This window comes from Delphinapterus leucas, chromosome 4, assembly GCF_059928025.1.
Source record: "Delphinapterus leucas isolate spDelLeu-1000000601 "Yukka" chromosome 4, BTC_Dleu_Yukka2, whole genome shotgun sequence".
NCBI classification, from domain to species: Eukaryota; Metazoa; Chordata; class Mammalia; order Artiodactyla; family Monodontidae; genus Delphinapterus; species Delphinapterus leucas.
The window spans coordinates 96,362,517-96,385,413 of record NC_143132.1 but is presented as its reverse complement, the minus strand read 5'-3'; the positions used below and the strand labels follow the sequence as shown (position 1 = coordinate 96,385,413).

The window sequence follows — 22,897 nt, the reverse complement described above, 5'->3', positions numbered from 1 at the left end:
AAGTTTAATACCTTGGCCAGGTCATACAGTTCATACACGGTGGGCCTGGGACTTGACTGGGTCTGTTAGTTAGTCATTTTAAGTCCCTGTTGTTGATGACTGCTTCATGAACAATCACCCTAAAATGCAATCAATACGTCCCATGTGGTATTTTTTATAATGACCTCAATATCCAATGCTAAAAATGTGTGTCAACAAAGCAGCAAGTTATCGTCACACTAGAAGCCGAAAGCATTACTTGTAACTCAACTGTAATTTTTTCATACTGTATTTTTTTTTTTAAAGAAGATGTTGGGGGCAGGAGTTTATTAATTAATTAATTTTTTCTGTGTTGGGTCTTCGTTTCTGTGCGAGGGCTTCCTCTAGTTGTAGCAAGCAGGGGCCACTCTTCATCGCGGTGCACGGGCCTCTCACTATCACGGCCTCTCTTGTTGCGGAGCACAGGCTCCAGATGCGCAGGCTCAGTAGTTGTGGCTCACGGGCCTAGTTGCTCCGTGGCATGTGGGATCCTCCCAGACCAGGGCTCGAACCCGTGTCCCCTGCATTAGCCGGCAGATTCTCAACCACTGCACCACCAGGGAAGCCCTTTCATACTGTATTCTTATTTCGTACTTTCCACCAGTAAAATTGTTAGAAATAGAAAAATATGAATATTCTTTTTCAAGGTTTTAATTGTTTCTTTAGTAAATAGAACAGGTCTATTTCAAAATTCCATATTTTCTCTTTTATATGGATCATAGCTCTCACACAGATTATGAAAAGTTTCTTTCACTGTCTATAGGAATTAAAGTACAGTTGTCAATTCTAGAAGCTTCTTCCTTAAATATACTGCCATCTTTTGTTTAATTTTGCAGCTCTGTGGAAAATAACTTTTTTTTTTCCTACTTGCAAAGGAACTTTTCCACTCAAAATCTGTTGGAAATATAAAATAGTTCTATTTCTATCAAAGAAAACCTTATTACTTATACGCAGAGTATTTTACTTTTGTGTTAAATTGAAGAGTGGCATTAACTGAATGCCCACAAAGCATCTTAAAGGCTAAGGAAGGATTAAAGTAAAGGCTAAACTCTGAGACAGGTTTATGTACACTGTGGTGCACTTTCCTGGGGCTTAACGTCTTTTCTCCTATCTGTAGAGGATATAGAGGGCAGCGTTTCTGTCATGAAATAGGACTAATCAACTTAGTTGAATTCGTATTTAAGGCAAGGTGAATTAATTAAGACAGTCTGACACAGTTTTCCGATGTGTTTTTCAGCCTGCATTCAGAGAAGCTTCTACAATTGAAAGACAGAAAGTCTTTGGATGGTTCTTCTTTGAGCAATGTCTAAACCAAGAGGTCTTCACAGTGGATGTAAGTACACAAATCTACACGTTGATTAGTCCAAACTGAGGCTAGTTACTTTCAGAAAACATGTTTGCACATAAAAATAAAGGGAAAATTTTATCTTAAAAGGAATACGGTTCTGTATGGGTCTAATGAAAAATGAAGACGTAAGGAAATATTCTTGCATTATTCTTGTGTAAATACCATCAACAGCATTCCTCCCTAAACTACTGGGTATACTATAAAACATGATACTGGGCTTCCCTGATGACGCAGTGGTTGAGAGTCCGCCTGCCGATGCAGGGGACACGGGTTCGTGCCGCGGTCCGGGAAGATCCCACATGCTGCGGAGCGGCTGGGCCCGTGAGCCATGGCCGCTGAGCCTGCGTGTCCGGAGCCTGTGCTCCGCAATGGGAGAGGCCACAACAGTGAGAGGCCCGCGTACTGCAAAGAAAACAAACAAACAAACAAACATGATACACTTGGGAAAAATAAATATGTATAAAGAAATACTTAGATTTATCTATAAATTTTATTGGCTTCATTACTAACAGTATGTTAGCTAATAAATTCTTATTTGGCTGAAGTTACTAAAGAGTAAAGATTTATTTGACGGTTAAGTAAAGATTTATTTGCCAAATAAATAAGTAAATACTGCCTTGCTTTAGTTTGTTTTTTTAAGTAAAAGGAAGTTTGTTTGAAATAGTCATTTCAAAGTTGTTATATAAAGTTATTAAGTGTTTCATTATCTTTAAATAGATTAAGTACCTGCTTCTCTGTGTTACTGCTATACATTTACTCCCCATTCTTACTTTAATGGCCTCCCATTATGCAGATAACTGTATGCAAAAAAATTGTCACGAGGTATGGACCATGAAATGACAGAGTAGAAAATTTGGGGGAAAAAAATTGAGGAACAGTCAATGATAATCATGAAAAAAATCTCATTTTAATATTTCTTCACTCTTTCTTTAAAAAGATCTAAGTGAAATACCTAAAATTCGGTTCAATTGAGCACTGCTAGAATTTCACTTTAGTCTATGTACAGATTTATATATAATGGGTTTTGCTTCACAATCTTTGGAAGAAAGTGAACACAATGTATACAAACTGTGGTAGAGCTTAAATTATGTTGATTTCAAGAAGAAAAGAAATTACATAATTTCTACTTGCTTATTGATGACAGAGGCTTATCCCTTTTCATTATAATACTTGCAAATAGACCTAGAACTTTTCATTTCAAGAAGACATGGGTGGATCTGACGACAATGAGCTTCCACAGTGAAAAGAAATAGGAGGTGAGGGAAGCACGTGCAAGCCATCTGTCATCAACAACACTTTCTAGGGAATGTGCATTTAGATGCATTTAGAAGAGTGCTGAAGCATGTGCCTTCAGTAAAAGTGAAATATATTTTAGGGCCACTACCAAGTGCTTCAGTATTAACTGTCTTTGTTGTCAATACTACTTGCCACTATAGGGCTAATTCGTTTATAATGTGCTTGTATAACAGGGAGAGTGCTTATTGTTATTTAAAACCAAAATTAAGTCTAGCTGCCTTCTAAAGTGAGAGGTTAGTGGTATAATTCAAACAAGTAGAAATCTCTAAACTCCCCTACCCTCAGCAAAGATGGAGTTGGGGAGGAAGATATGAAGAGACCAGAGTCAAAGGCCCACTGAGGAAAGGCTAAGAGCGGACTCAGGGAGAGGGGCTAGAGTGGTCTCTGCAAAGTAAAGTGGGAAGAATTGCTTTAGAGTTATTGGGGCAGCAGCTGAGAGAAGGTTTCAAAAAAAAAAAAAGAAAAGAGCAAGAAGCCAGAGCCTGCATTGTCAAAATTGCCCAAAGGACTGTTTCACAATGGAAAAGTCTGATGTTCAATTTTAAGATGTATTTGACACACACGCTCCCCAATCGGCCAAGACCTTGGTAAAGTCAGCTACACACACGCGTTACCTTGTGTTAGTGGTTTTATATGGATATCGAGGGAAGTGGACTGCGTTCTGCGTCAGTGTAGAGCAGAGAGGAGGGAAGAGCTTAAGGGAGTAGACTGGGAGGCCCACAGTGACGTAAACTCAGAACCCGAGCACCCACGAAGATGAAATCCCCAGGATTGGACAGAGCCTTGTAGAAGATGTGGGATAGGGGCTGAAGGTGATATCAGCTGCTCAGATTTTAAGGAGTAATGTCACTTGTCCTGTTATAAATGACCATGCTGCACATTTGGGTTGAAGGTATTTTAAATGTAACTATTTCTTCCACTTGAGATAAGTGCTAGGATAATTTTAGGATTCCCGTGTAATCTTCTCAGGAAATACATGTATCTACAATTAGAAACAGTCAAATATTTTATGCCAGTTATGCACCTAGTCTTACCTTAAACTTTATTTCAATTACCAAATGTATTTTGAATATCAATACAATTATTTTTATTTTATACAATTAACATATAATTATTTTTTAAAACTTTTTTCTTATAGGATATAAAAATAGACTTTTTTCACGCTTCTAACTATAGCAATGAAAAACTGCCGTGATGTCTCTTCTCACAGCTAGTTTTTCTGCTAAAAGTATTTGATCATGAAATGCTTTGGGGCAGCTCTCTTGGCCTTCCGAATTTAAAAAAAGATTTCCCATTTGTTATTTTACAACACTGCAAATATACTTAAGGACAAGTGAATTACACTTTAGCATTAACGTGCTTTTCAGCACTCACATTAATACTTAGAACAGTGAATACGTGAAGCTACTAAGGATTGTTTTATAACTTAAAAACCTTTAAGAATATCTCCCTCTAGTTTTAAGAATTTATTTTTCTCAGAATTATAGAAATATTTAATTCTATTGATCTACCTTTCAAATGTAAAAACTTACCAAATACAGCAGTTATTTAAAAATTAATTTATCTTAATGAATATAATCCCAGAATTCATGCAGCATACGTGCAGTAAGTATTCTATATGTAACTGCTTAAATTCAGGGTTGGCCAAACTCAAATTGTATTGACTTTAATGAATGGTCATAGTAAAGCCATGTAAAGAAATGTAATGGAATTGGCACCTGGCTGCGATGCATAAGGCAGGCAAGCGTTCTCCATAGTAGCAGTCAGTACTCAGTAAGTATCTGCTGATTCGGCAACGGCTTTGTTTCATGGTTCGGCAAGTTCATGGAGTTCATGTCTTCCTACTATTGCCCTAATCAGTTGAGACAGAATTAGCACTAGCTAAATCTTCTGTGTGCTGCCTGGAAGGGTTTGTTGAGGGTAAGAGTCTGAAGACAGAGATTAAGGAGTCTTCATCCTCCTAAAGTGCTGGGCATCCAGGATCAGAGCCCTAGGTCAAAGAAATCCAGCCTGAATGCAGACCTAAGCACCAGTGCATTCCTGCATTGGGGATCACCAGACACGCTCTGCATTCAGAACGGATATCCCAGTCTATGCTTTGACTCAGGAGCATTTCATGTGCCACAGCAAAGTGACCTTGGTTCAAAAATTGCCTACATGTTTCTAAACATGTAGAAGAGGATACCCTGAAAATGTGAACGTTAATGTTTAAAGACTCATGCGTTGATCCATGACTGAGGAACTCCAAAACGGTGAGTTTGTAGAAACATACATTTGGAGCTTCAAGTATTTATCTACCTATCTGGTAAAGTGAAAGGTCTGATCAACCCCAGAGTACTTCCTTGGAAGTGTCTGATTATATTTGCTTTAAAATATAATTTGGTTTAGGGCAGTGAAACTATTCTGTATGAGACTGTAATGGTGGGTACATGTCATTATACATTTGTCAAAACCCAAAGAATGTACAACAGAAAGAGTGAACCAACCCTAAGGGAACCCATGGCCTTTCAGTAATAGTGAGGTGTCAGTGTAGGTTCATCATTGTAACAAATGTAAGACTCTGGTGCAGGATGTTGATGGTGGGGAGGCTATGCTTGTGTGTGGGAGAGGTATATGTGAATTCTTTGTACTGTCTACTCAATTTTGCTGTGAACATAAAATTGCTCCTAAAAATAGTCTATTAAAAAAAAAAGAAGAACAGTATGGAGGTTCCTTAAAAAACTAAAAGTAGAACTACCATATGGCCCAGCAATCCCACTACTGGGCATATACCCTGAGAAAACCATAATTCAAAAAGAGTCATGTACCACAATGTTCATTGCAGCTCTATTTACAATAGCCAGGACATGGAAGCAACCTAAGTGTGCATCAACAGATGACTGGATAAAGGAAGATGTGGCACATATATACAATGGAATATTACTCAGCCATAAAAAGAAATGAAATTGAGTTATTTGTAGTGAGGTGGATGGACCTAGAGTCTGTCATACAGAGTGAAGTAAGTCAGAAAGAGAAAAACAAATACCGTATGCTAACACATATGTATGGAATCTAAAAAAAAAAATGTTCTGAAGAACCTAGGGGCAGGACAGGAATAAAGACACAGATGTAGAGACTGGACTTGAGGACACGGGGAGGGGGAAGGGTAAGCTGGGACGAAGTGAGAGAGTGGCATGGACTTATATATACTACCAAATGTAAAATAGATAGCTAGTGGGAAGCAACCACATAGCACAGGGAGATCAGCTCGGTGCTTTGTGACCGACCACCTAGAGGGGTGGGTTAGGGAGGGCATATGGGGACATATGTATATGTATAGCTGATTCACTTTGTTATAAAGCAGAAACTAACACACCATTGTAAAGCAATTATACTCCAATAAAGATGTTAAAATATATATGTATATATATAATTATAAAATATACGTATATAAAATTTGGGACATTCAAAAGATAACAGGCACAACATTAAAAATTGCCTTCCTCCATTCAGGCTGCTATAACAGAATACTATAATCTGGGTGGCTTATAAACAGAAATTAATTTCTCACAATTCTGGAGGCAGGGAAGTTCAAGGTCAGTGTCTGGTGAGGGCTTGCTTCCTGGTTCATAGATGGCCTTCGTCTCACTGTGTCCTATGTGGAGGAAAGGCTGAGGGAGCTCTCTGCTGTCTCTATTCTAAGAGTACTAATTCCATACATGAGGGCTCCACACTCATGACCTAAATCACCTCCAAAACGCCCCACCTCCAAATACCATCGCTTTGGGGATTAGGTTTCAACATACGAATTTTGAGGGGAGACAGTCTATAGCACAGGGCTATAATTGTTTTTTAAGAAAATTTGGGCACTAATAGATGTCGTGGTAAGTAAATAAGCACTTCCTCACAGGTGTAAAGATGAAAAGAAACTAGGGAAGCCAGGTGGAGCCCAGAACTGTAACATTCAGGTGTGGTAGGTGCCAATGACTCATTGTCCTTCCCAGGGACCTTCATGACATAGGGACATTTCTGTAGACTTGGGAATAATTTACATTTTAGGAAAAAATTTGGTAGACTGATTAAAAATAATAAATTACCATGTCAGAAGTATAACAAAATTTTATAGATTACATTCAATTTCCCTGGCATTGCAAAAAGAAAGAAAGTCAGATTCAAGCACCATGGAATCCAGGACAGGTATGGTACCAAGGAGGGCTTTAATGGTAAATTAGATGAGACTTGTCTCCGATGCCTCATTTCTTCAACTCCATTGGCTCAATAGCCTTAAGTCCCCCACTCATTTCACTGAACACATGAATAACAGTGAAAAAAATCCAGCTGTGTTGTTGCAGACAATGGACCCTACAGAGCCTCGTAGAAATATGCCTATGCCTGGCAAACCTGGTGGTCCAGAAGAAAGGCATTTGTGTCCATTAGTGGAATGACATTAGAAAGTAATCACGTGGCCTCAACAGTTCTTGCTGCCTTACCCATACCCCCTTTCTAAGTTCACCTGCAACCATAGAGGTCATTTCCCATCTCAAGCACGTGCATTTCTCTGCTTCAGACTGAAGGCTTTCTCCGGCACTGTAGGAGCTTGTTGGATCTAGCTCCGGCATAACCCAGATGCAAGGGAGAATGTTGCCCTCCACCAGTGGCTGACAGAAATCAGTGGGTAAATGGCCAGCTCTGTGTCTTTCACTGGGACAATTATGAGGTGTGCACTACAAGTTTTCTTAGAGGGTCCCCAGAAGGTTGTCCATAGTGGTAACTCACAGATTAGCTCACCCCTTATTGGCTTTTTTCCCTTCCTGGTCTCACCCACTCCCTCATGTGGGCTTCCTGGGATTACCTCCCAAATAAATTACCTTCATTCAAGTCCTTGTCTCAGGCCTGCTTTGGAGGAATCCCAAAGTAAGATAGTCTCATCCACTTTTGGTGAGTAATCTCCATGGCACTTCCCTATGGTGACATGTGAAGTAGCGGGGTGGTCAGCCTCTAGGCAATGCTTGCTCTGGAGGGATTCTGCACTCCTCTTCTTCCTTCTCCTTCCTCCAGATTTGTTTCAGGCATCACATAAAATGCAAGATGAGCACTATATGTCACAGCTTCAAAGTTTCTACCTCTCTCATAGGTAAGTTCAAACTTCTCCCAGAGACTGTCAATTCATGACACAAATCAAAGTTCAACAGTATTTCAAAAGGAAACCCCATGTTGTGTCCCACACTGTTCTGTTGTGTAATGGACGAGGTGAAACAAGGTGGCTGTGCACCAAATCTCAGGTGCGGAGGACCCGAGGTTCTAAGCCAAGGATCAGTGTCCTCACCGGAGATGCAAGCCCACAGCTGACACACCTGGCCTGAGTTCTTTCTTGGCATCTCACCCTGGCTGGCAGGCATCTGGCAAATAATTTTATCCTGATTCTGACTGGTCACTACTCTGAGGCCACTATCAGGGAAGAAATTATATTGACCTCACAGAAATAGTGAAAAGAAATCCACATTCAAAACTTGAAAAAAATGTATATGAATGGTGAAAGCCAATGCTAGGTGACCTGTGGACTTGAATTTCGAAGTTGATCCGTAGGTTTAGGCCTGGAAAAGAAGCTAAAGAAGTGACTGCTTATTTAAATACCATTGTATTTCTAGTTTTGGAACCGTATGAATGTATTAACTTTTAAAAATTACATCAAATATGCACAGGAGAAAGAAAAAAACATCACTACTTTGAAAAGCAGAACATTTTCTTCCTGATTTCCTTTTTTTTTCAAACATAGTTGTAGTTATCTCAGTTTTTTTTAAAGTAACTATTGAGGATGAAGAAGCTAAAGTGACCTGTTTGACGAACACTCATTTAATATTTAAAATTATTCAAAAGATGTTAATAATTAATAAGAAAATATAAGACAAAATTTTACCCCTTTTATAATGGTCCCTTTTTCTGATCACTAGGTTCTAGATAAAGTTATGAATGCTTGTGTTTATGTATGTTTGGATATAACTTGGTCACTTGTTCTAATTAGACACATGCAGTCAGCCTGTATTCACTTTAATTAGATGTACTTTGGGCCATTAGGAAGATTTTCCTCCTCTTTTCTGTTTTAATCTTATCAACTAAATAGGAATATTTTTCCAAAAATTTAAAAATATGGGAGCATACATGCATTTGTACTTCTGGAAATATAAACATCAAAATAAGTTGTAATAAAAGAAGATGGTATTTCTGGAATCTTGCAAAACTGGTTTAATTTTATTAGTGTTGCTTGTAGTGTGGTATGGTATTACCTGTGGACTCTCCAACAAATTCCAAAGGCACACGGAGTTCTACAGTTGTATCTGGGTACTTAACGATGGAGGGGTTTTTGTGTAACTGAAATCTTGCTGTAGTTAGTCTTCCCACGTGTTGGGAAAATACAAAAGGTGTTCATCGTGTTCAAGAAGAATTCAAATAGTTCACAAAAAGTAGAGGTATTTGTTGACATATCTATCTGGTTTTTTTTAGAACTCCGTCAGTGGCGAGAGATATTGATGATAAATCCAATGATGGCCGTGAACCCTTTATTGACAGCATCAGGGCATCAGAGCATTCCACTGGTTCCCTCACCATTTGAACCTCCAAGTGTGGATAGGTATTTCTCTTCAATACGACATTCCAGTCAAAGGAGAAAATGGATATTATTAAGGTTTCAAATGCTGTTAATCCCAGTGTTGTTTTATTGTCTAATGTTATTTCAGGGAACTGTGGTGCAATAAATCTGCCAGCCACATCTTCAACAAACTTCTCATCACTTCCCCTTTGAGGCCTGCTTGACGTCCTCACTCAGCAAATAGCTAAGGAGCACTTTCTATGTGACAGGCATTGCATAGGTGCAAACATGGATGTAGTCTGCTAGGGCTGTGGTAGCAAAATACCACAGACTGGGTGGCTTAATTTTATTTCTCACAGTTCTGGAGGCTGAAAGTCCTAGATCAAGGTACTGGCAGGTTTTGTTTCTCCTGAGGCTTCTCTCCTTGGCTTGGCTGCCTTTTTCTCTGTGTCTTCACGTGCTTTTTTCTCTGTGTGCAAGCACTTCTGGTGTCTCTTCCTCTTCTTATAAGAACACCAGTCCTACTGGGGCGCCACCCTTAGGACTTCATTTAACTTTAATTACCCCCTTAAAGGCCCTGGCTCCAAAGACAGTCGCCTGGTGGGGCAGGGGTTAGGAACACAATTCAGTCCATAACAATTGGGTATCCTGGATTTCCTGTGATAGAGCAACTCTTTCTTTGCAATAAAAGTGAAGTTATCAGTATTTTGGTTGTACACTCTGGCAGTTTCCTGTCTTCCCTTCTTTTGAATATATTGATACAGTCTGACATTCCGAGGAGAAAGAAAAATTCAGTATTTGTGCTTGTTCATGGAGCACGAACAAAAGAGTTGGACTTCTAGAGACCACTGAAGTTTGGAGAAATAAATTGTCCACCCAGGTAGTCGCTGATCCCAGATGGCAAAACTCAAGCCACAGTATGTTTATCCAATGAGGAAAGAATGTTGTGGTCAAGAATGGAAAATCAGACATTGGTACTGATTTGATTGGATCTTTTTTTTCCCCTGACATCCCTAAAACTTCCCTTTCCTGCTTTCTGTGTTGTGTTGGCAGCTGAGTTAATCCTTCCTTAGTAGAGCCCTTCCTCCTAAGCTTTCTCATCATATTTCTACTTAAGCCAATAGAGACTGCAGGACTTTTATACTTCATTTTGGGAAGAGATGATAGAATCCCATATGGCAATAAAAAAAAACTCACTGTCTATGCAATGGAAATTTTGTACAATTCCATTTTCATTTTACCTAATTTGTATCTTTTTTTTTCTTTTTTTTTTAACATCTTTATTGGGGGTATAATTGCTTTACAATGGTGTGTTAGTTTCTGCTTTATAACAAAGTGAATCAGTTATACATATACATATGTTCCCATATCTCTTCCCTCTTGCGTCTCCCTCCCTCCCACCCTCCCTATCCCACCCCTCCAGGCGGTCACAAAGCACCGAGCTGATCTCCCTGTGCTATGCGGCTGCTTCCCACTAGCTATCTTTCTAGTGTATATATGTCCATGCCTCTCTCTTGCTTTGTCACAGCTCACCCTTCCCCCTCCCCATATCCTCAAGTCCGTTCTCCAGTAGGTCTGTGTCTTTATTCCTGTCTTACCCCTAGGTTCTTCATGACATTTTTTTTCTTAAATTCCATATATATGTGTTAGCATACAGTATTTGTTTTTCTCTTTCTGACTTACTTCACTCTGTATGACAGACTCTAGGTCTATCCACCTCATTACAAATAGCTCAATTTCGTTTCTTTTTATGGCTGAGTAATATCCTAATTTGTATCTTTTTCCCTAGAGATTTATTGCCTCCCACTGTAGCTCCAACTGACCCAAGACAGTTTTGTGTTCCTTCCCAATTTGGATTCTCTGCTCTACCAAATGCAAATATGCCGAACGTGCTGTCCAGTCATGTCTACTCAGGTATGAGCAACAGATGGCTCTCGTCTGTGGAGCCACTGTGAACTGGATTGCTGCATTAAGCTTGCCATCAAATTTACTGCCAAATTTTAGAGGCAAAACTGTATGGTGATTATACTTGTAGTTTCTATAATTACTACCTAGGTTTAAATCATGGTTCCACCACTGTGTAACCAAGTGTAAGTCGCTTAACTCCTCCAACCATCAATTTACTGATGAATAACATGCAAATCTGCAATTACTACCTGTCTTATCTTACAGGCAGGAACTGATGAGGTCATGAGGAGATGAGGTCTGAGAGTTAAAGGCCCTGGGGCAGTTTACATATGGCCTGATAGGTCATAGTGAGGACCTGCCTTTTATTCTGGGGAAGAGGGAAAGCTTTTGAGGAGTTTGAGCAAAGGAGTGACATGGTCTGACTTACATTTTACCAGGATCACTCTGGCTGCTGTGTTGGGGACAAACTTGATAGGATTAAAGTTCTGGAGTTAAACTGATGGGAGTTAATGGGCTATTAGAATAGTCAAAAGATTATGATGGATTGGCCCTGCGTGATGGCAGTAGGAATGGTAAGAAGTGGCTGGATTCTGTAAATACTTTGAAGGTAGAAACAACAAGATGTTCTCAGAGTTTAGATATGAGATGTAAAAAGAGGAGAGGTGTTAAGGATGACATCAGAAATTTTGGCTGAGAAATGGGAAAGGTGGAGTTGCTCTTCACTGAGTTGAGGAAGACCATGAAAGCAAGAGTTCTTGGGGAGGGAGGGATATCATAGGCATTTGAGATGCCTAATAGACAATCAATGGGGGGATGTCTGGAAGGCAGCTGAAGTCCAGGGAGGACTTCTGGAGACAACCTGGAGATATAATTTTGGAAGTCATCGGGATATATGAGACTAGATGAGATCATCCATAGAGTGGGTTAAAAGGATGAGTTAGAAGTTAAAATGATGATCCCTGGGACATATCAACAGGGTCTAGAAGATAAACGGAGATATAGAAAAAGCAACCACTGAGGTGGGAGGAAACCCAGGAGAGGACGGAGGCCTGGAAACCAAGGGAAGAAAGTGTTTTAAGGAAAGAGTGAGCAACTGTGTCAAGTGTGCCACTCAAAGGCCAAGTAAGATGAGGACCAAGAATACATGATTAGATATAGCTTTGTGGAGGTCATTGATGATCTCGATAAGAGCAATTTCAGCAGAGTGGTGTCAGTAAAAACATGAGTGTAGGGGCTCAAGAGAGAATAAGATTGAAGATCAGATTGATGCATCTTATCTCCCCCAAACTATATTCAGTGAGTTTCTGTTTGTCCCTGCTCTCCAATTCCAACAACTCTTAATACTGAGTTAGCCGAAAAGTTCATTTGAGTTTTCCATGTTACAGGAAAACCCAAATGAACTTTTTGACCAACCCACTAGATATGAACAATGTGAGTGAAAAGCCTGAGACAGAAAGAAATAAGATTGGCGCCAGGGCCAGTGCAGACACTGGCCTGCCTGGAATTAAGCATGTTGTCTGCCGCAGTGCATGTGGATCCACTTCGATGAGATTGAGCAGGGGCCAGGTCTGAAACTAGACACACCCACTGGAGTGTGACAGGCCCATCAGCTGAACCTGGATGGTAGCCCCATCTGGCAGCAAGAACCAGGTTAAATCTATAGCCCGAAGTTACAGGCAGCAATTAAGCAGACCAGTGAAATAGCTGCATTGCTGACTCAGAAAGAGCTTCTTACTGATGAAGAATCCAGAAACTGCCAATAGTTGGATACAAACAGGCAGGTTGACAACCTGTCCCAGGAACAGAGGTCACTCTCCCACCTCAAGGCTGACGTGTAAGAGAGTAAGCAAGGGCAAGGTAGGGCCTCAGTCCTATAGAAACCGAGCCACTAAGTAAGTTAGCAAAATAGGGATTAAGACAGGGATCTGTTTCAAAATTTGGGATGTTAGGTAGGGAGTGAATTATTACAACAGGACTAGCACTAAGTTTGATGTCAACTATTTGGGAAAGAGAAAGAAACTTGAAATAGGTTTGATGAGTCCACATTTCATAGGGTGCTAAAATCCAGGTAATGAGAATTGTGCCCTCTACACTGATCTTCTCACATGGACATTCTCTGCATCCTTGGGCATTACCCCATGGGTTGGCAGTCTTATGCATGCCAGCTGTCTCAAGGAGAATATCTCAAAGGCCCTGAACTATAAAAATATAGAGGTTTAGAGTCAGAAGGATTTTTAGAGGCCCTGTCATCTAACCTCTGAATTTTACAACTGAGAGAGAATCTCGTAAAAATAGATACAGTATGGTGTATTTCAAGATAGGTTATTATTAATAGGAGTTTAACGAGCTCTGCTAGCTTGGTACAAGGCAAGTATAAAAACAGTTCTAGCCTTCATGATACTTGCCCTCTTGTTGGGGAGAACAGATTTACACATGTAAAACTATCATTGAACAAAACTGTAATAAGTATAATTTGTGCATCTGTTATTGTTACAGTGTGGTCTGTAGACCTATGCTGGTCTGAGAAGTGTTTGTACAAATAAATGCATAAACAGAGAGTAAGGCTTAGAAACTTTCACAGCAACCTGACAGGGTAATTTTATGTCTGTTAATCTAATCGTTTTAAATTGTGCTTGTACTTGTTCTTGCTTTCATTTCAATTTTCTAAAATGTCATTTTATGTATTTTTTGAAAGTATTGGTCCATGATGGGTTGGAAATTTTAAAAGAAAAAAATAGTCCTTCACCAAGGGATGGTTTGAGAAGCACCAGCATAGACTCTAAGTGCATTAGGAGTCCAGAAAAAGAAAAAATCAATAAAAGCATGAAGTTACCAGGCAAGAATAGAGCCTTGAATTCTGACGATGCTGTCATTACCTTAAGACACATTGGAAGGTTGACACAGAATGTAATTGCTGTTCAACTCCATTGAAATTGTTTTGTAAAAAGTATTTTCCTCAGCTACACCCAAAAGTCCACGTAGAGAGCTTCATATTTTATCCACTTAAAACACTGTATTTGGGGCTTCCCTGGTGGCGCAGTGGTTGAGAGTCCACCTGCTGATGCAGGGGACACGGGTTCGTGCCCCGGTCTGGGAGGATCCCACATGCCGCGGAGCGGCTGGGCCCGTGAGCCATGGCCGTTGAGCCTGCATGTCCGGAGCCTGTGCTCCGCAACGGGAGAGGCCACAACAGTGAAAGGCCCACATACTGCAAAAAAAACAAAAACAAAAAAACCCCACTGTATTATTTCCAGGGATTTCAGTGCATAAAGAAGCACTTAGTTACTTTTTTTTATAAGGTCAGCTAATTCTTTTCTTCCAAAAAAAAATTTTCAGTATTTACTGAAAAAGCAAGCGATCAAGAGATCCACAGTTAATTTCATCTTTTTCCTTTTGAAGTATGGTAGGGAAACATTGCCAGTCATGAGACCCATACTTAAAGAAAAAAAAGTATCTGGGGAATTCCCTGGCAGTCCAGTGGTTTGAACTCGGTGCTTTCACTGCCAGGGCCCTGGGGTCAATCCCTGGTCAGGGAAATAAGATCCCACAAGCCACAAGGCACAGCCATAAAAAAGAAAAAAATTATCTGGTGTTATCATGCCATCACCAAAGTGACTCCAAGATTCTGAACAGCCATGAACTGATACCATTTCCAACACTGTGGTCAGTTGGTGGTTTTTTGCAGATACTGTTTTAAATCATTATATTTTCTTTCATTATTTTCAAGTGGATATTGTTAATTTGTTTGTGGGGTGGGATGGTGGTTTTCTTGTTTAAGGTTGGGGCATTTTGCCACCTGAATCCATAAAGGCAATGGCTAGAAGGAATGAAATGATTCAAAGGCAGCATACTGCCAGGTAATGTAACAATGTTGTTTTATTTTCTATTCATTCGCTTGTTTGTTTATTCATTTGTTATATATATACTTTTCTATATATTCATTCATTTATTGTATTTGTGTATTGTTTTTGTATATATTGTTATATTTGTGTATATGTATTCACTGATTTTATATATATATATATATACACACATACACACACACACACACACACACACACACACACACACACTGATTACTTTCAAAAAGTATTCCAGGAATATTACAAAAAGAAACATATACAAACATGTACACAGGTTGTTTAAGGATAAAAACAAGATTAGAAATTACACAGTGAAGCTAAGTCTACAGATCACAGTAGCTTGTCAATGTCTCATAATTAAAATGCCTAGCTGTGATTCCTTTGAAATGCATACTGGCATTTCTGTCTTAAATGACTTCAGTTCTGCTCAAAGACAGGAGCCAAGCTTGCCAATCCCACTTCAAACTATGCCATTAGAGCCCAGACAGCCCCCTGTCAACCTAAAAGTGGCCTTCAACAGCCAGGAGAAACACACAGCAGTGATGACTAGGTTATTGCTGTGGGCAAGAGAAAGCATCAGTCAACTTTTTCATTGCTGAACATTAAGGGGTCCAGGTGATGACCAATAAGCAAAGTAAAGTAAGCAAAAATACCACCAAGTCTTCCCCCCTTCTCCCTTCCCCAACCCTTACCACTGGCATTAATTTTAACAGTTGAGACTTCTGTGTTTCTTGAGTCTCACTAAAATTGTACTGTAAGGTTTAAAAACTTCTTCCCAAAACTTTAATTTCTTTGAGGATTAATCTCTGGCAAGAAACTAATGCTGTGCTGCATTCTCCCCATCCCTGCTAAGATTGTCACATCCATTAGAGACAATGCTCTAAAGACTGGCCTTAGACTTCCATTGTGAGATTCAGCCAAACCCTTCACCTGTGATCTTACTCCAAACTCTCCTTCCCAGTGGCTCTCTGGGGGATTCGTGTTTACACCTAACAGACTTCAGATAAGTAGCATAAGGACTCAAAAGAAAAGCAGAGGTGCTACAATAGGGAAGGCAGAGGGCCATTAAAATGATATTTCTAATGGTTTTCTTGGGTTTATAAAATATATTGTTCTGTTTTTAGGATGGAAATGGAAATGCATGCCATTTACCAACAAAGGAGAATAGAAAAAGTTAATTCCAAGGGACTAGCAGGCCTAGGGATACCGTTCCTTTATGGCTTCAGTATCCCAGCTGGCCCAGCCACCGACCATGGCAGGAGCATGCTCCCTGCCAGTGACCTGCATGCTCACAGAAGCGCCCTGAGAAACTTTCAGGGAAACCCCATGCTAGTGGCAACTGGTCCACACTTTCTAGAGAGCTGGGGGCAGAAATGTCGTCTCAGGAGAGGTACAGGAAATCAGAAAGTTCTAGACAGCGACACCGAGAGTTCTAAAAGTGGAGTAGAAGAAAAGCTCCTAGGCCAAACCCATGCAATTCCCTGTGAAGAGAATGAGTATGCAAAAGACCCAGAAACAGACACTCTCAACAATCACAAGTTGGGTGAAACCAAAGAAAAGCCATCTACAGCTCTTGCCCACACCTTTGGAGAGCTGGAGCGCGGCCATGGAAAACCCTGGGGAGCTCATGGCACTCCCCTGGAAGAAAAGGCCTGGGACAATGGGAAGGAGAAGGCTTCAGAGCAGGTTTTGGCAGCCTGTGGTGAAAAGAATGAGGTTTACCCGCCAGTTCCTCGACCATCTCTGCCAGGTAGGTGTCCAGGGGCTAATCCTCATGAACCGCAGGTCATCAAGTCCCTGAAGTTATTACATGGTGAGCTGTAACCACTGTGTTTCTTTTTATCCTCCTTTTTCTTGATCCTACTTAGAATTACCTCCTCTTGAAAAATTTATTACATTAGTTCCAATCAGCCATAACAGTGCAATGTATCTCTGTTTATATATTTGCTATATAGAGAATTTTCAGCAAAGGCTAGGAAGGTAAATATGAGGAAGGATGGGAAAGCCTACCAGAATTTTTAATTAACATTTTAATTTAATTTTTAATTTAATCTAATCTCTTCAACACAAAACAGAGGGGCTTCTTGCTTAAAAGTATGAATTCAATCTCCCCTGTATTTAAGTGTAGAAAAAATAAACAATTAAACAGAAGCTCTTTCAGTGCTCACTACTGCTATGATACTCTCTAACCTAAAAGTATTAACACACTACCCCCTGCCCCAAAAAGACACACTGAATAGTTTTCAAGAACTTCTTTAGATAAAAAATAGTTTAAAACTGGAACTTCTTTAGATAAAAATATTTTAAAACACAGGGATTTGGATATGTGTAATCTAGCCACCATACCAACTGCTTCCCTGACAAAATATTAATTTGCCATTTTGATGAAGATGTAGCTAAATTCTCACATGGCTTAGAGAGCATGATAAATCATGTAACATCATAGAACATGGTAGTATTAATCTGGAGAATGAAATCCACAGGGTATTTCTATTGGAATCTGAGAGAAGCTGGAACTTTGTTTTTATTTATGATAAGGTTGTCATTAAAGATCCTTTAGAGGAAGAAAAGAAAGGAGGTAGCTAAGCTTTTTTAGAAATCATCTCTCAGTAACTCTATCTTTTAAGGGGGTTACGTGTAGATCTATGTAAAGGGACTGCTCTGTGGTAATAGAACATGAGGAAATGAATGTAACTATACAAGAAACTGTACTCTTAGCTTCCCCCGTTTCCCTTTTCCCACAAAATAATTTTCTTTCTGTTTTAAAGGAACACATGTGCTTCTTACAATCAAGGAAAATCTATCTTTGGATGAAGATATTCAGAAATGGACCGTGAATGACGTGTACAACTTCATTAGTGGCCTTCCAGGTTGTTCAGACTATGCTCAGGTGATGCAACATTTAAGTATTTTCTTAAAAGTTAGACACTTTGAAATATACTCCCTTCATAATGAGTTCTGTTGAACTTGATTTTGACCCCAGAGAGCATTCCTAATAATCTCTCCCTTTGTATGTCATTGGCTCCCCTGGAACAGAAGTCTCTGATTGGTGGAGCTTGGGTCATGTGCCCACCCCAGCCTCAGGGGAGGCTGGGAAAGCCAGTGTCTGGCGTTAGTTTCTGTCCCATCAAGGCTCCTGAGATGTGGAATTCTCCCAGAATTAGGAGGTTCAGAGGCCAAACATCCAAGAAGAATGAGAGGTATCTACTATATTCCCTGCTCATCCATTTAGCAAACATTTGGAGGCATGTACTTCTGTATCAGAAGTTTTAGGCTACTCATCGTACGTAACAGAAATATATACTTTATTCTAAAAAGGACAAGAAGGAAATACATCTGAAAAGTTGGAAATTAACTTTTAAAATTCCATTTTTATTCTGGGGCAATATATAAAAACGCCTACACACATAATTTAATCTGGTAGATAAATACCATTTTTTAAATTATAATGAACTATCAGGACAGTTGAAAAGTAAAACTAGCCTCACTTATGGGAAAATTGGAGATAAAAATGGTGGGTTGCCAAGTTTTTGAAGTTTATGTCAGTGCTACATTTTCATGCATATAATTTACTTTTTCAAGTGATTTAATAACATAATTCCAAGCAACAGTGTGCCTACTAAATCTGGTATAACTATCTTTGGTTTATATTTTAAAGTAAAAGAGAGCAAGAAAAGGACATTATGATTTAACTACATCATAAGTAACTGATGTTAGTGATAACTTTTTTCAGATCTCATTTTGTGATATTTTCTTCAGTGTAATGCTGTTAATTTTTTTTAATTTTTCATTTCTTTCTTTCTTCCTTCCTTTCTCTCTTTCTTTCTTTCCTTCCTTCCTTCCTTCTTCCTTCCTTCCTTCCTTTCTTGCTTTCTTTCTTTCTTTCTTTCTTTCCCTTTCTCTTTTTCTTCCTTTGTTCTTTTTATTGGACCAATGGAAAAGTCATATAGAGTAGTGATTAAGAGTATGGTTTATGAAACCAGAAAGTACAAGTTCAAATCCTGGCTTTTCCACTTTCTGGACATGTGACCTAAGACAAGTTGCCTCCCTCCTCAGTGTCTCGGTTTTTTCATCTGTAAAATGAGGATAATAGTATAATACATTTTCAAAGGATTGTTGTAAGCATAAATGAGTGCCTGGCACTCAGTAGATTCTAATTTCCTCATTACCTCAGAGGCTTCTAGAGAAAGCAGAATCTCAAGTTACTTGTGAGGCAAGTTGTATTCTTCAAGTCACCTACTTTGTCTTTTTGCATACCTGCTAAAAAAATTTGTTCTATTTTTGCCTATTCAATGAGTATAACCTTATTATTTTATTACTAGTCATTAACCGTGGGTAAGTCACTTTTTAAATGTATCTATGCCGCTTTTCAAGTGGTACAATGAAGTTACCAAATTCTGATAACCAGAAAGAAGCAACCCCATGTATAACGAACATTTGATTACTGACTTCTGATGGATTGAATCTGTTTGAACTCACTATTTTTAATCAGTCAGTGATTCACAGTCATAAAAATGCAGTTTATAATAACCACTCTTGTAATAAACAATGTTACATGCATTTCATACTTTATAATCCCAGATGTCCCCTTATGGGTATAAAGAAGTCACATAAACACGAAGACCCCAAACTTTGCTGACTCATTATCTCTTGCCAACAGGATGTTGGTGCTTCCTTCCCCACCCCAAGAAGTGGTACAGTTATTTCTAGGTGTTTCTCAAATGTGTTTAGGATCAAGTCCTGCTCTTGTTTCCTCACTAAAGTCAGTTCCCCTCCTAGCAATTGCTGGTGACCTCAACAGCAAGGATGGCACTACTCTGCTGGGCATGACCAGGCTGTGTTCAGTGACGGTGTTCTGTACAGAAATGGGGAGCAACCCCTGGACGCAGCTGGGTGCCGTCTGAGCGCAACAGGCTCCGAAGCAGCACTGCTTGTGCACAACTCTCACAGGAACCCTTGTCTGCAATGTGCCATCCGCTTTTACTCACAGCCCCTGGGACTACTCAGGGCCACACCCCCTGTCCCCTTCTCTGTCCTCTTCTTCCTCACCTCTGCCTTAGGTGCAGCAACCTCCAACCACCCACCTTCTGCAGGTAGAAAAAGAAAATTCAGGAAAAAATAACTGCAGTGAAAATCCAAAGCCCCTTGCAAATGAAATCTTTTAAATAGATGTGAAGAGAGGATGGGTGGTTCAGCCATTTAGGGATATCCAGGATACCCTGTAACACATTTTTTTGGTTCAAAGTCAATGTCTAGTTCAAATAAGTCAGCAGTTAAAGTATTCTCTCTAAAAATAAATGAAATTATTAAAAATACATGCATATTTATATCATGTACTTGGCCCAAACTGCTCTCATGAGAATGAAGTGAGGATATCTTCTGAGTGACAGAGGTATGTTCTGCATCCTTGCCTCAGGCCCAGGGTCCATCCACCATGACTGAAGGTTAGGCCCTCATGCATTTCAGGCCCTGGGTGCCAACCTACCTCTGTATGAAAATTTATCGCTGTGATTTCTCCTTCTTTGGATGAGCTCTCACGGTCCCTTCACTGCTCAATGGAATCCCTACAAAGGAAAGAGAAATTAGGTAAATTTTCTACCATAAATATAGGTAACTATTTTTATCAGCACGCCTTTTGCTGATTGGCAGTTAAGGGTTGATTGGGGTTAAGCTGATTGGGGTTAAGCAGGGAAAATTCTGGATCAGAATCATGAACTATACATTATTTTACAAGTTCTCTAACAGGCAAGCTATGCTTTTTGGGCAACTCACTTAACCTTTTCTATGTTGGTTCTCTCATTTACAAAAAATCATAATAATAGCGCCTACTCTTTATTGGCAGCAGACTATGTGCCAGGCACAGTACTAAGTAAATTATTTAGATTGTCTTTTAAATTTAATCGACACCATACTTCTGCAAAGGAGATACTCTATTTTGCAGCTGAGTAAAGCTGAACTTCAAGGTGGCTAGAGGACTGCTTAAAGAAATGTGTGTGTGACTACAAATCTAGCTCTTTCCATTATAATTACTCTACATTGAGGATATTGGGCCATACGATTTTCGGCCAAGGGTACCTGGGGCCCTAGGAATTCTCAAAGGTGGTAGAAGGTATGCTTAAGTTATTCAAGATATTTAAAAACAACAGACAACCTAAGAAATATCATACATTTCCCCAAAATAAGGCTACACAGACTAACCCAAACTGTCCACTTTTTTGCTTTGGCCCAAATTAAGTTACTTACATTAGCCATTCTACAATTTGCTCAGTTAAAATAGGAAAAGAAATAATTACTTAATAAATATAGTTTGTAAATAACTAAAATCTGTTAGAACACAAAGTTCCTGGTATAGAAGTTTCCCAAGAAGAATCTAATCTTCTGCTGGTCCTGAGGCATGCCCTCCGAGGCACGGAACACACAGTGGAAATGGGACAAATATGGTTCCTCTTCTTACGGAGCTTGTAGTCCAGAAGAGGGGCACCGTAAGGGATTCCACATCAGCGTGACCATGCTGGAGAGGGCAGCTACGGCACCTGGTAGGAACACATGGGAGGGCCTTACGGTTTCCTAGAGGAAGAGGCATCGAAAGTGAGACCTGACAGTGAGGAGTTTACCACCTGAGGGACAACAAGGTGAGAGGGAGGCAAAGGAGGAGTTTCCAGGTGAGGACCAGAAGCCAGAGAGAACTTAACATGGTTGGGATTTGAGAATAATTTTTAGTGGCCAGAGGCCAGGGCCACGGTGGGAAAGGTGAGGATGGCAGGATAGGGGACTGAAGAGGGAGAAGGGATCAGGCCAGAGAGACTTGAAGGATTGTGACTTCATCCTGTAAACAGTCTAGGTTTTAAGGAGGAGTGGCGTGCTTAGCTTTGTGTTTCAGAAAGGTTGCTCAAGTTGCTTTCATGAAAATAGGTTAGATCTTAAAAAAAAGACATTTAAACAAAGCTGACATCTTTTGTGTTTAATAAGGTGTTTAAAGATCATGCAATTGATGGAGAAACCTTGCCATTACTCACAGAGGGGCATCTTCGAAGCACTATGGGCTTAAAGCTGGGGCCGGCACTAAAGATCCAATCGCAGGTAGGGTGATTTTTCGTAACTAAACATGTGTTAATGGTATGAAGCTTAAGAGAAGTATGTTACCTTTATCTTGTTGTAACATTAACAATACATCTTTATTAAGCTTTTTCCCTCTGTGGTTGGGGACATGATAAAAGTGAGGGAACCTGAGGGCTTCCCTGGTGGCGCAGTGGTTGAGAGTCCGCCTGCCGATGCAGGGGACACGGGTTTGTGCCCTGGTCTGGGAAGATCCCACATGCCGCGGAGCGGCTGGGCCCGTGAGCCGTGGCCGCTGAGCCTGCGCGTCCGGAGCCTGTGCTCCACAGCGGGAGAGGCCACAACAGTGAGAGGCCCGCGTACCGCAAAAAAAAACAAGGAACCTGAAAACTTTGGACGGGGCATTGGTACACGTTCCTAGTTTTGGTTGGGAAGGCACAAAGCAGTGGTGTGCTGGCCAATGTTTAACAACCTGCTGTCTTTAAAAATGAACCCCGATTTGTAGCATTTGTCAATTTCTGTGGTGTCAGTCCTCCCACCATGGCTGACAAACTCCACATGCAGCGTCACTGAATACAGAATTGGGAAGAGATGCACAGCAGCTCCCCATTTCAGACTATCTTCACCATGTGGATAGCACAAGTGTAAACAACCTCAATAGCAGAGATAATAATAAACAATTATAGTAAAATAAGTAGGTAAAAATAATTAAGTGATAGGTTTAGGGTATTTAATACTTTAGTTTGCAATATAATATATCTAATTGTAACTTTATATAATTTAATTTTCAATACTGGCATTTTTAGCAATTAGCTTGCAAATTTCCTAAAAATATAACAATTG

General features: G+C 39.9%; 1 protein-coding gene across 4 annotated transcripts in view; it reads left to right on the top strand.

Moving 5' to 3' along the window:
- The window catches only part of SAMD7 (sterile alpha motif domain containing 7), a 52,693-nt gene that overhangs the window by 21,958 nt on the left and 7,838 nt on the right, over positions 1-22,897 (top strand). For 3 of the 4 annotated variants that reach the window (XM_089910916.1, XM_089910915.1, XM_089910914.1), the window contains 7 exons: positions 1,256-1,351; positions 9,143-9,269; positions 11,017-11,141; positions 14,914-14,992; positions 16,123-16,748; positions 17,767-17,888; positions 21,968-22,078. In XM_089910916.1, coding sequence (XP_089767042.1) covers positions 9,169-9,269; positions 11,017-11,141; positions 14,914-14,992; positions 16,123-16,748; positions 17,767-17,888; positions 21,968-22,078 — 1,164 coding nt within the window. In that variant the 5' untranslated portion in view covers positions 1,256-1,351; positions 9,143-9,168. Of the gene's footprint in view, positions 1-1,255; positions 1,352-9,142; positions 9,270-9,375; positions 11,142-14,913; positions 14,993-16,122; positions 16,749-17,766; positions 17,889-21,967; positions 22,079-22,897 lie in introns of all 4 variants that reach the window. The other variant, XM_089910917.1, reaches the window with a different exon arrangement.